General features: G+C 41.4%; 2 protein-coding genes across 3 annotated transcripts; one reads left to right on the forward strand and one right to left on the reverse strand.

The window, feature by feature from the left end:
• Nucleotides 1-1,365: 1,365 nt before the first annotated feature.
• Nucleotides 1,366-9,798, forward strand: polr1b (RNA polymerase I subunit B). Of its 2 annotated transcripts, none has more exons than XM_017685285.2 (15): nt 1,366-1,646; nt 2,489-2,660; nt 2,778-2,920; nt 3,402-3,534; nt 3,699-3,835; nt 4,078-4,301; nt 4,480-4,651; nt 4,852-5,020; nt 5,726-6,007; nt 6,930-7,063; nt 7,212-7,382; nt 7,647-7,803; nt 7,916-8,112; nt 8,225-8,475; nt 8,846-9,798. In XM_017685285.2, the coding sequence occupies exons 1-15, from the start codon at nt 1,470-1,472 to the stop codon at nt 9,726-9,728; spliced, it is 3,402 nt and encodes a 1,133-aa protein (XP_017540774.2). In that variant the 5' UTR covers nt 1,366-1,469; the 3' UTR covers nt 9,729-9,798. The 2 variants fall into 2 exon arrangements, with proteins under 2 accessions (XP_017540774.2, XP_017540775.2); XM_017685286.2 differs by having other exon boundaries at nt 1,470-1,646; nt 2,489-2,656; nt 2,774-2,920.
• Nucleotides 9,799-11,262: 1,464 nt separating this feature from the next.
• On the reverse strand, nt 11,263-12,687 carry LOC108412998 (N-acetylneuraminic acid phosphatase). The gene is made up of 2 exons (XM_017685284.2): nt 12,495-12,687; nt 11,263-11,944 (listed from the first exon to the last, which is right to left on the reverse strand). Exons 1-2 carry the CDS (start codon nt 12,582-12,584, stop codon nt 11,309-11,311), a joined length of 726 nt encoding a protein of 241 aa, XP_017540773.1. The 5' UTR covers nt 12,585-12,687; the 3' UTR covers nt 11,263-11,308.
• Between the last annotated feature and the right edge of the window lie 949 nt (nt 12,688-13,636).

The following is a 13,636-nucleotide window of genomic DNA, read 5'->3' on the forward strand; positions in this document are numbered from 1 at the left end:
GATTTGGGGCCGGTTAATTACATAAAGCCTTGCCATTGGATGTCAATTTTCCAAACAAAAATGAAGTGATTTTTAATTTGTTAATAACTGAACACAGGACACTGATCCAGTTAACATCTGCTACACAACAGACTGTCCTGCCATCCTGCCTTGGACTCTGCTTCTTCATTAGTCACTCAATGAGTGACTCAGATGTACATGCACTGACCTGGCAATTTATTTCATGCATCTACTAGTATTGTTATTGTGTGTTACTCTGGTACAAGTTTATCAGGCACAGCAGTGTTGAAAACAGTCCAGCCAACCAAGATCAGAAACTGACCTTATACTTGATGAAAGACTAGAAGATGACAAACGTGAGTTGTCCATGAAAAAAAGATGAGCTGTAATCTAAGTGTACACCTAAACATCTAATTAAGTGGACAGTGTTCATACTTTTGTATATTTTATTTTTAAAACCTTTCTAGTTATTTTTCTTCTGTTACATTAGATTAGATTACACACACACACACACACACACACACACACACACACACACACACACACACACACACACACACACACACACACACTCATACCCGTAAACCTTACATTGTGCAAAGTATGAGTCTAAAGTTAAAGTTCTGATAGATGAACAAAACTAACCTACCTAACCAATACAGCTACTCCTGTCCCCAAAATACAGCACTTGCCCCTTACCTAGAGTGTCTAGACAGTTTGGTGACTATAATGCATGCAAATGTATAGGCGCGCAAAACCTGCCTGTCCACACTTCAAGCGGAGGAGGAGGAGGAGGAGGAGGAGAAGAGAGAAATGGTACTGACTACATTTACAAGTACACTACAGCAGACCTTCGTTAAGTGTCTCTGACATGCTGAATGCTCCCCTCCATAACCGGCCACAGGTGATCTTTTTATCCACCAGACCCATCCCACAGCAAGAATCGGACCCTCTGATTGGTGGGGAGGAGAGAGCAGCACAGCCAAGCATCGGGGGTCCACAATTATCCGACATGCACCCAGCTGCATCTAATCTGGTTAAGGAAGAGAAAAAAACAAACGTGCAACACTGGCACGTAACAATATATATATATATATATATATATGTACTCACGGTCCCGGATACTATCGAAGTCAATACAAGGAATGAGGGATGAAAAAAACTACATATGGAAGAGTGGCATCCAAGAAACGGCAGAAAAATGAACAAAATAATAATAATAAAAAGAAGAAGAAGAATATAAATCGGATAGCAGTATAGTTATAACTATAACTATAATAAAGTTAATGCAAAAATCTTTAAGTGCATTAAGTGCAGAAAAGTATCAGGAGCAAATTAGGAAAGCACTGCAATATCCCCTCGCTCAGTTCGTGGACTTTTATTTTGAAACGAAACCGACAGTGTTAGCGGAACAACGCAAACGCAGCATTTGTACCAGGTTCCTGTTGCCGACACGTGAGGCAGGCAGCATGGATTTCTCCTCGAAGTGGAGCGGTTTACCTGCTGCTCCGAGCCTCAAACACCTCACACAGACAGGCTTCGGCGTCCCGAAGGACAAACAGCACGCAGCAGTGCAGGAGCTGGTGAAAGCCCACATCGAGTCGTTCAACGAGGCGGTCACTGATGGCCTTTGCCGAGTCGTCGAAGTAAGTCTAGTGGAGACCGCTCACGTGGAGCGCGACTACCACCAGGTTACCGTCGTCTCCACATAGCGGAGCTGTGTTTTGGCAAAGTGATTTGGATTAAAATCTTATTGCAGTCTGGTGTGTGTGTGTGTGTGTGTGTGTGTGTGTGTGTGTGTGTGTGTGTGTGTGTCAGTCTCAGTTGCATAGGAGTTTTTATATGCTTAACAGTATAACTGGAACTGGCTGGTTTGTTCTTTTCTAAACAGAAATTATTAATGACTTATAGGGAAAATCCACAGATTTTTTTTACTTCTTAAATCGCTGCATAATTCAATTGTCGAGACGTAAATAAAATCATATAGAGTGGTCTGATGTGAATTGTAGTTGCAGAGAAACATACAGACTCGTTTATGTAGCTTACAGTGGTGATGATAGGAACCAGAGGTTGTGGAGCCAAGAGCAATTTTATTTACAGTGACCAGTGTGTATATATATATGTGTGTGTGTGTGTGTGTGTGTGTGTTTTTATGTATAATGTTAATAATCTTTGCCCTAAAGGCTTAAAAACCATTTAGGCAAAACCTCAAATCTAACATTTAAACAGTGCCTCTGGCATCAGACAGTGTATTGTGCTAGTCATAATGTGGAGAGGTGGCTTTCAGATGTATTAAGTGCTTTGGTAAGTCTCTCTAGTACAGGTCATTTCAAAGCAAATCACTCTGAATGACTTTATCCACATCTTAGTTTAATTACACAGACACTTTAATTTCCCTTTAACTAAGAAAACGTGAATCATCACGATTTGTGCTGTGAAAGTGTAATGACTTCTAGTGTTTAAATGAATTTACCTCACTCATCTCCAGGCTATTCCTCCTTTGGAGTTCATGTGCAAGGGAGACCGAATCAGCCTGGCTTTTGTGGAGGCCACCATCCAAACCCCTACTGTGGCCAAAGGGGCGATCTGTAAGGACCTTCGTGTCTTCCCAGCTGAATGTAGAGGGAGGAGATGCACATACAGAGGAAAGCTGGTGGTAGGTTTTGCTGTACTTCAGTTCCACACAAATCCCCCAGCAATCAAAGCTTGTGTGATTGGATGGTTGTCATGACTTCCCTCCTTGTTCATGCCACCTTTGTGTTTGTCTCTACAGGCAGATATTAGCTGGTCAGTGAATGGGATGCCTAAAGGAATTCTAAAGCAGTCTTTGGGGCAGGTGCCCATCATGGTAAAGTCAAAGCTGTGTAACCTCTATAGTCTCTCACCTAAAGAGCTCGTAGAGCATCACGAAGAGGCAGAGGTAAGGATGATGCTGGAGTCTGCCCAACACAATCAAAAAACAGAACAACAAAAAAAACAAACAAACATTGGCAGTAGGGCTTGCCAGTATGATATTTACCATTATAATGATCACTTTGGTCACAGTTTGCTTTTCTGAGCATATTCTGGGTATTGTCAATACTTTAGAACGCTGACCAACTGCATTACAAAAAGCTTGGATGTGGTGTGGTGCAATACGTGGAATATTGATTACAATTAATTTGTATTTGATGCTTTTTTAATGTGACACTGCTGATTCTTATTTGCCTATGCAAACTTATCAGATATAAAAAATGTCACATGCTGTGAAAATATACTGAATTTTCATGATTTATTTTTGCCATAGCACCAACCCCTTATTGTAAGTACTGCAGAATTTCTAAGAATATGCGTCTATTATCCTGTATGTGCTTATTGCTTTCTCCTTTTGTTTATTGTTCATCCCTGTTGTTGTCTTGTAGGAAATGGGAGGCTATTTTATAGTGAATGGTATTGAGAAAGTGATCCGCATGCTTATTATGCCAAGGAGGAACTTTCCCATCGCTTTGACGAGATCAAAGTTTAAAAGCAGAGGACAGGGCTACACAGAATACGGTGAGTGCACCACCCATATAACCTTCTCTTTAACTTTTTGCTCAATGGTAGCTGTTCTGGTCTGTAGTATACCTAGCCTATGAAATAGCTGTTTGGTATGCAGGTGCTTAACTTGGTGTTGAACACTGAAATGGTTCATTGACTAATTGTTCACTTTGGCTCAGGCATTTCGATGCGTTGTGTCAGAGATGACCACTCAGCCATCAACATGAACCTACACTACCTGGACAATGGAACAGTCATGCTAAACTTCATTTATAACAAAGAGCTCTTTTTCCTTCCGCTTGGCTTTGCTCTAAAGGTAACTCGCCTTTGAATGTTTTTGTAGTGCAATGGCTGTGTATGTCTATATCGACCAGTTCTCATCATTTTTCATATCAATTTTTGGTTTATAAAAAGTGGGTGCAGTTTGTCTTTTCACTTCATTACATACCAATAAATGTTGTAAAATGACTTAAAATCTTAAATTGTGTGTTTTATAATAGCATTTTCTACATGTTAATGTTTATTAAGAAAAGGAAAAAATGCATTTGTGAATCTTAGGCCCTGGTGGACTTCTCAGACTACCAGATCTACCAGGAGTTGATAAAGGGCAAAGAGGAGAACTCCTTCTACAAGAGCTGTGTGTCAGAGATGCTCCGCTTGGTGATGGAAGAGGGCTGTACTACCAGAGGGAAGGTGCTGAACTATCTGGGGCAACGTTTCAGGGTGAAGCTGTACTTGCCAGAGTGGTACACAAACGAGCAGTGTGCTAAATACCTTCTAGAGTAAGTGCTCATGTGGAGTCACATGTAATTTCAAATACACATTATGCTAATAATATGATCATGAAGGAATTCAAGACAATTTTATAAATTAAAAAGCTACTTAATTACCATAATTTATCAGGCTAATAGCTGCTGTCTTTGGCTGACTGACTGAAACTGGATTGTCTCTTGTCTGCAGCGAGTGCTTGTGCATTCACTTGAAGTCAGATGTAGAGAAGTTCTACATGCTTTGTCTGATGACACGGAAACTGTTCGCCTTTGCTAAGGAAGAGTGTCAGGAAGAGAATGCAGACAGTCTGATGTGTCAGGAGGTGCTCACACCTGGACAGCTCTATCTCATGTTTCTGAAAGTAAGCTTGCAATTATATATAGATGATTTTTTTGTGTTTTAAGCAGTTAGTTAATGTTTTTGAGGTAGTTTTATGAAATTTTTAAAATTCACGGTAAATTAAAAAACTATATATATATATATAATATTATTGCTGTCGGAAGAAATGGTGCGTGCGTGCATGCTTTATGTACTTATTATTCTTTTTGCGTATGTTTTCAGGAAAAAATGGCAGGCTGGCTGGTGTCTGTCAAACTGGCCTTAGATAAAAAGATCCAAAAAGGAGGAGGATTAAACACAGAAAACCTGTCCAAGATCTTTAACTTGGGAACAGACCTCACTAAGGCCTTTGAGTACCTACTGGCTACAGGCAAACTTATTTCCAAAACAGGTATCAAAGTTTAATGCTCAGACATGAAAGCCCTGTGTTCAGTATAAGAGAGTATTTGAAAGCGACTTATTTGTTTATCTGTTAACCAGACTTATTGTATTATGGATTACTCCTAAGGATCATCATTCAGCAACTGCTTTGGGAGAAGAAAGCGATGATTTTCGTCTTAAGAAAAAAAAAAGTGTTATTCATTAAAAACGTCTTTCTTTTTACCTTTTCTCTTAAAAATGAGTTTAAAAAAAGTTTTACAATTTTTTCATAGCCTAATAGCAGTCTCTCAGTCTTAGACAGTGAGAATAGATGGGGTAAACCTCAAACTGTAACTTCTAATGAGTTTCGCAAAATAATTTTTGAAACAAGTATGAATTTCCCCGTTTGCTATTTCCTCCACCACTAGTGTGTGTTTGCTAAGTTTAGTTTGATTTTGTTTTACCTTCATTTTGTTGTGCTCAGGTACTGATGTGATTAAACTGAATAACTAGTTAACAGAAATATGGTAAATGTTTCTGGGATATCTAGAAAAAGTAACATGACTGATGGCCTACATATGAAAACAGTTATAATTTTATTAAGAAAAGGATTAATATTTGAAGAGAATAGTTGCTTTTTTTTTTTAAGTTTTTTTTTTTTTCTTTAGAAAACCTGTGTGAATCCAGAGCACCTGGGCGTTTAAGGGGTTAACCGACGCGTCTTTCTGTTCTTCAGGTTTGGGAATGCTTCAGAATAGCGGTATGTGCGTGGTGGCTGACAAGCTGAATTTCATTCGCTACTTGTCACACTTCCGCTGTGTGCACAGAGGGGCAGTCTTCGCCAAGATGAGGACTACAACAGTGCGAAAGTTGCTGCCCGAGTCCTGGGGCTTTCTCTGCCCCGTGCACACTCCTGATGGAGAGCCATGTGGCTTGATGAACCACATGACTGCTCAATGTGAGATTGTGACCTCAGTTTATCCCACCACCACACTGCAGGCCCTGCTGTGCTCTCTGGGTAAGCAGCGATGTGATCAGAGAATAACAAATACACAACACCTTGTGTTAAACAGCAACAAACAAACTCCAAAGCTTGAACACCATAACATCATTTCTGTGTTTTCCTCTGCTGCTGGTGGGCTGTTTTTTCCACCGTAGCTTGTTCTTGCTGAGGGGCTAAGATGGCAGGGCCTCGCTCACCCCTGTTTCTAGGTGACCATATCTACATTTCCATGGAATTTCTGTAAAACTGCATGCGATAATATGAAAATGCGTAAAACCCCCCAAAATTCCAGTGCAGCATTTTTGCTAAATTTTAAGTATTCACAAACTTTTTTTCAACAGGAGAAAAAAAACCTTGTATACACTCATTATATATTGCCAACAATTTATTTCCACAACCTACATCGACAGACTTTTGAAGCATTAAAACATTTTTCATAAAACTTTGGATGGAATGTTTTCATTTGCATGGTTGAGAGACAGAAATGGATGATTAGCTTTTCCTCCTGACTCACATCTCCTTTAAGCAGTACTAAATTAGAAAAGGTATGGGACTCATTCGGTGCATTCAAGGAGCTGTGTGCAGCTTTTGCTCTTTAATAGTAAGGGATGCTATGATGGGGGAAGTGAACTACTTCAGAGGAAACTACTTTAGGAAAAACTAAATTGCAGAATGAAGTTATCATATTGATCTTACTTTCATTGTTTATTCCATAATTGCTTACTGTTGATCTGTTATAAAATAATTATAAACTCCCAGTAGAACAGATTTACTTTTCATTTAAGAGGAATGTATTAGCCTCAAACAGGCAAAAGATTTGTTAGATCAAGTGGTTTTATTTTCTTTAAGCATTATAAAAGTGATTTGTTGAATGCTTGTAAAGCTTTATATTCTCACATGCTGACGACAGATCTAAGAGTGACTTTAATGTTACCAGGTGTAACTCCAGTGGACGCTACTCCTGGCCAGCCGTACTCCACCTGCTACCCGGTGGTACTAGATGGGGCTGTGATTGGCTGGGTGGAGAAAGACCTCGCACCCTCTCTGGTGGAGTCTCTCCGCAGGTTTAAGGTCAGTGAATTTTGCAAGATGTTTAGGAGGATGCTTAGCAAGTTTAATGTTAATACTTGTATGTTAGCACCTGTGTTGTGAGACAGGCCCATTGCTTTTCATGTCCACGTGATCATTGACCTGTACTGTTTCTATGTTTTCATCATAGGTTCTGGGGGAGAAGAAAATTCCTCCATGGACTGAGATTGTTCTGGTTCCTCAGACTGGAAAAGCCAGCATGTACCCAGGCCTGTATCTCTTCACCACATCATGTCGCATGATGCGGCCTGTCCGCAACCTTGCCCTGGGCAAAGAAGAGCTCATCGGCACTTTTGAGCAAGTGAGGGAGCATTCGAATGTCTTTTTGTAATAATTCTGCTATCACTCTGTAATCATGGAAATGTGCATTTAAGCCATGGGTATCCACACCGTCGGTATTGCATTAAATTTCATTTTACACACACTAATATATATATATATATATATATATATATATATATATATATATATAATATTAGTGTGTGTAAAATGAAATTTAATGCAATATGATACATCAGTGATTGGAAATATGTTCATAATACGAATGTACTGTATCTCTACTCAGCTCTACCTTAATGTGGGGATATTTGAGGGTGATATTCAGCAGGGTGTGACCACACACCAGGAGCTCTTCCCCCACAGCATGCTCAGCGTAGTGGCTAGCTTCATCCCCTATTCTGACCATAATCAGAGTCCCAGGAACATGTACCAGTGCCAGATGGGTAAGGCTGTGATCTCATTAAAAAAATGACATACATAAAGATACATTAAAAAATGCATGACTGATTATACATTTTGGCTTCTTTAATACTTTTTTTTTTGTCACCTCTACAGGTAAACAGACTATGGGTTTTCCTCTGCATTCTTACCAGGACCGCTCTGATAATAAACTCTATCGACTACAGACTCCTCAGAGTCCTCTGGTCCGACCAACGATGTATGACCACTATAACATGGACAACTATCCCATTGGCACAAACGCAGTAGTGGCTGTCATTTCCTATACAGGCTATGACATGGAAGATGCCATGGTCAGCATCAGTAATATCATTATGGGCAATTAGCTAACATGATTTTTGTGATCTGCTTATCACAAGTTATGTGTGTTTTTGTTTGTTTAAAATATCACCCTTTATTTTTCAGATTGTGAACAAGTCATCATGGGAGCGTGGCTTTGCCCATGGCTCTGTCTATAAGACTGAGATTATAGACCTGTCAGAAAAAGTCAAAGGTCAGGATGGTGTGGTGTTTGGGACTAAACCAGGTGACCCTAAAGTGGGTGACCGACTGGATGTCGATGGACTGCCCCCTATAGGAACAGTCCTGAATTATGGAGACCCTTTTTACAGCTACATCAACCTCAACACAGGCCAGAGCTTTGTCACCTCATTCAAGTAAGCCATCAGCGATTTATTCCAAATTATGAAGTCTTTACCTAGTTGGTCATCAAAGCAAGTGTACACAAACACTGAAAGGATTTTAAAACACCAATAGGTGGCAGCATGAAGTTTATCCAAGGTTGTAAAGACAACTGCAGATCAATTCTGTTAATCATGATGTATTTTATGTATAATACATTTTTGTAACACTGACTAAAGGAAAAAAGGCAAGCATCCTTATTTTTCCCAATAGGAATACTCTTGCCTTTTCTACAGTTGGACAGGCCTAACTTTTGCCTTGCGTTATCTGGTTAACTATGCAGATCTGCTTGTTAATATCTGAAGTGTGCATTGTGATAACCACTTCTGTCCCTGTCTCTCTCAGGAGTCAGGAGAGTTGTGTGGTGGACAACATCAAAGTTTGCAGTAATGACGTAGGCACAGGTCGGTTCAAGCGCATCTGCATTACCATGCGTGTCCCACGCAACCCGACTATAGGAGACAAGTTTGCCAGCAGGCATGGTCAGAAGGGCATCCTGAGCCGCCTGTGGCCAGCCGAGGATATGCCGTTTACGGAGAGTGGCATGACCCCGGACATCCTGTTCAATCCACACGGCTTCCCTTCGCGTATGACCATCGGTATGCTGATAGAAAGCATGGCAGGGAAATCTGCAGCCCTCCATGGCCTGTGCCACGATGCTACACCCTTCACCTTCTCTGAGGAAAGCTCTGCCCTGGAGCACTTTGGTGACATGCTGAAGGCAGCAGGCTACAACTACTACGGCACGGAGCGGCTGTACTCGGGCCTCAGTGGCCTGGAGCTGGAGGCCGACATTTTCATCGGCGTGGTTTACTACCAGCGGCTGCGTCACATGGTTTCTGACAAGTTCCAGGTGCGAACCACTGGAGCAAGGGACAAAGTGACCAATCAGCCAGTTGGGGGGAGGAACGTGCAGGGAGGGATTCGTTTTGGAGAGATGGAACGAGACGCTTTGCTAGCCCATGGCACGTCTTTCCTGCTGCATGACCGCCTTTTCAACTGCTCTGACCGTTCTGTCGCCCAGGTGTGTATGAACTGCGGCAGTCTGCTTTCGCCCCTGCTGGAAAAACCGCCACCTCATTGGTCAGCCACACGCCATCGCAAGACCATCTGCCTGCTGTGTAAGAAGAGTGACTCCATTGAGACAGTGTCTGTTCCCTACGTGTTTCGCTACTTTGTGGCTGAACTTGCAGCAATGAACATCAAAATCAAACTAGATGTGAAGTGAATGTAATAACTGTGAAAACATAGAGTACCAATATTAAATACATGTATTGTTCAGTTCCTCTTAAATGTCATATCCATGAAGTGCAGTGTTTCCATTCAGTCTCTCATAGTTGTAATAATGCTATTTTTGTATTATTTACATTTATACCTTAAATTCAAAGTGCATGCTCAAATGAGAGAGAGACACAGAGAGAGAGACACAGAGAGAGAGACACAGAGAGAGAGACACAGAGAGAGAGACACAGAGAGAGAGACACAGAGAGAGAGACACAGAGAGAGAGAGAGAGACACAGAGAGAGAGAGAGAGACACAGAGAGAGAGACACAGAGAGAGAGACACAGAGAGAGAGACACAGAGAGAGAGAGAGAGACACAGAGAGAGAGACACAGAGAGAGAGAGAGAGAGAGAGAGAGAGAGAGACACAGAGAGAGAGACACAGAGAGAGAGACACAGAGAGAGAGAGAGAGAGAGAGAGACACAGAGAGAGAGACAGAGACAGAGATGGAGGGCCCACTCGGTCGCAGGGTCAAATGATAGGGCTTCAGAATGTTCTGCCTGTCAAGGACATCAAACTAGTCTAATACTTGTCTGGAAAACATTTAGTATATTGCTGGTTGCTTCAGGGACTTTCATATATATAAAAGCAGCATGGAATTCTTTCAGGCTTGTTTGTGATGTGTAAAAAAAAAAAGCAATTTCTCTGTACAGATGTCATGACACACAATAAGCTTACAACAACGTTGAATTATTAGTGAGGTCACTTATGATGATATCCTCTAAACTCGAACTCCCAAGTACCTTTCAAAAACCCACTTTAGGAGCCCTGTATTGATTTTTGGTGTATTTTCCAAAAACACACTAGATCAATGATGCTTAAAGCTTCAGTTGGGGCTGATTTGGACACCGATTCAACAGAAGCAAACCAGAATGTTTTTCATGGTTTCAAGCCAAAACTAAATACGTATATCTTGATTTAGCCCTCATATAAGCAGCGCACACCTCGACTATGAAAGAATATGCGAAAGCCTAGGAAAAAGATGTGCGAATAAGGTTATGCAGGAGTGTGTCAGGAGACTTGCTGTCAGTTCCAGCTGTAAACTGTCATGCCTTTAAATTTCTACAAAAAGAATGTGGACTTTTATCCTAAAACATCCCTCAAGACAGTAGATTTATAGCTGCTGTTCATGCTTTTAACCACCAGGTGTCTAATATGCACTGGTTTTATAAGCTTGGAGCAAGGAATCCTTTTCCAAAACCATTTAAAGGAAAGCGTCTGCTTCAGAAAGCAGTTTGCCATCTCTAGCTGTCACTATTATCAGGGCTATTAGAAACTGGATAACCTGAGTTATTTCAATGATTACTGCAGTAATCAGCTCTTTAAAGAAACTGGACAAGTGAAAAAAGTTCACTTTTGATAAATAATTTTCTATTTTTTTTTTTGGATCAAATTGTTAAACTTAATTTTTAATTAATTAAAAAATAAAGATTTTTTTTTTGATCTTTTAAAAACAATTTTATTTATTTATTTATTTATTTATTTATTTTACTAAAACATGGGTCATGCTCATAATCTTAAATATATTATCTCAGATTATCCAAAACTTTCGGCAAGTCTAGCACTGATGAGATGGTGTAATCTGGAGTCACTGTGTTATCTGAAGGGAATCCTCCTCTCTTGTTTATCCACACTGTAGCTCGAACCCCTGCATTATATCCACCCTGGATATCTGTATCTAGAGAGTCTCCCACCATGATACAGTCCTCTGGCTTAACCCCAAGCAGCTCAAAGCAGTGTGTGAAAATGGGGGCTGCTGGCTTCTGCTCATCATGCTCTCCTCCCACCACAACAGCACTGAACAGTCCCTCACACCTCAGTGCCTCTATCTTCTCCCTCTGGGTCTGAGAGTCACCATTGGTCAGCAGCAGCAGCTTGTAGGAGCACCTGAGATCCTCCAGCAAGGCCAGCACTTCAGGAGATAAAGCTAGAGCTTGGAGACGTGTGGTCTTCCATGTGTAGTAGCAGTCTGAGGCCAGACTTTGGCCAGGATCCACAACTTCTGCTTCCTGAATGGCCTCGTACCAGTGATTTATCCGAACTCTGTCTATTGTCTGGCCTGATGAAGGGTCAAATGTTTCCTCAAAAAGTTTACGGACAAACCGCTCACACATATCACTGATGTTTGCATGGTCCAGTTTGTTCTTGAGCAGTTCACTGACCTGTGAGGATTGGACCAGATTGTACAAGTTACAGATTTACAACATGTTTGTACATTTTCACAAATAATGTTTGTAGGCCATCAGTATTTTTGAGAAAAGATAAGTCAATATCTGGTTCCATATTGTCGTGAGAACCTAGAGGCCAATATGGTAAGTAATTTCTATCGTCTCCAAACAGTGACCACTTGACAAGGGGCAGTCATTCTGGAAGAAATTCTGTAGAAGGCAAAAGTAGGCCACGTGCTGATCGGCCTGAAGGTGTATTTTACAACCCTATCCTAACGACGAGCTGACGTTTGACATCCTACTGGCACCGAACTACATCTCCCATGATCCCTCCTTTATATTTGGCTACTTCCGGCATGTGTATCTTTACGGTCGTATCATAAAGTCACAGTAAAATCATTGTTTAAACGCATACAGTTTCCGGGTTTCAGTGCGCGTTGAAATGAGTTATATTTGCGTGTAAGTTACTATTTATAGTCCTGAAATTAGCACTCGGGTGTGCGACAGCATTAGTTAATGCGAACAATCGCGTTTCATTCAGTACCTTGTGAATCGCCGCTTTACCGGCTCCTGCTGTATCAACAAGCGTGTTGTCCAGGTCGAACAGAATGACTGATATTCCACGGTTTTCCATGTTATTCCAGTAATCTCAGGCTCTGTCCTTGTCAGCTGAGAGCAAACAAACTGCTTTCAAAACATTATCCATGCAGAGTCCACGAGCAACGTCAGCAGGATGCAACGTGAGATGGGGATTATGGGAGATGTAGGCCACAGGATGCATATATAGCTCGGCATCATGGGTTTTGTATTTCATTGCTCACCAAGCAGATGAGCTGAAAGTCCTTCATTATGGTCTAGGCCAGAGGTGTCCAGTCTTGGTCTTGGAGAGCTGCCTTCCTGCAGAGCCTTGTTCCAACCACAATTTATTAGAGTTAAATAATGGCTTATTTGAGGGGTTGGAAACCACAGATCTTGGCTAATCTCTCAGCACAATTTGCTGAAGAAGGCATAATTATTATTCATCCATCCATCCATTGGGGTTGGGGCGGTGTGCTGGAGCCTATCCCAGCAGTTAAAGGAAGGCAGGATAGATTAAATCTAATTAGTACAGTGGTGGACAGTAAGTAAGTAAATGTAACTCGTTGCTGTTTCAGAGGTGGGCTTAAAATGACCAGCAGCATGAAGCCTTTGCAGGACTTTTCTTTCTTATGTAATCCAGTAACAGATCACGAGACCTTCTGATCACTGGGGGCAAAACAGTCTAAACACATGGTAGATCATTTTCCAGCAGTGGCTTTGCTCTCCCATCTAGGGTCAGTAACTGTTCACCTTACTTGATTTGAGAGTTGTTTGCTTGCTCCTTTGTGATGCATGACTGAAAGTTTCTTCTATAGAAGTGGACGGCCACAACATTGGTCTCTAAAAGCTGTGACTGAAATACTAATTCATTTGTCTATAACCACCCTGAAAAGGGAAAAGGCCACAATCTGAGTCAGTGCTGGTAGGTTCTGTCAGGGAAGGGACGAGAACGTCTATGTGGTGGCCAGACCTCACGTCCCTAGACTTCCATCACATGTTTCTGACCACTAGAGGGTGTGATCCGGCTAAACGCAAACTGCAGAACTGGCCCAGGTACACCACATTATGTTGTTCGGTTGCCCTCTGTAGAATGAGCTACCATCAAAG

The sequence above is a fragment of the Pygocentrus nattereri genome, chromosome 5 (genome assembly GCF_015220715.1).
Source record: "Pygocentrus nattereri isolate fPygNat1 chromosome 5, fPygNat1.pri, whole genome shotgun sequence".
Classification (NCBI taxonomy): Eukaryota; Metazoa; Chordata; class Actinopteri; order Characiformes; family Serrasalmidae; genus Pygocentrus; species Pygocentrus nattereri.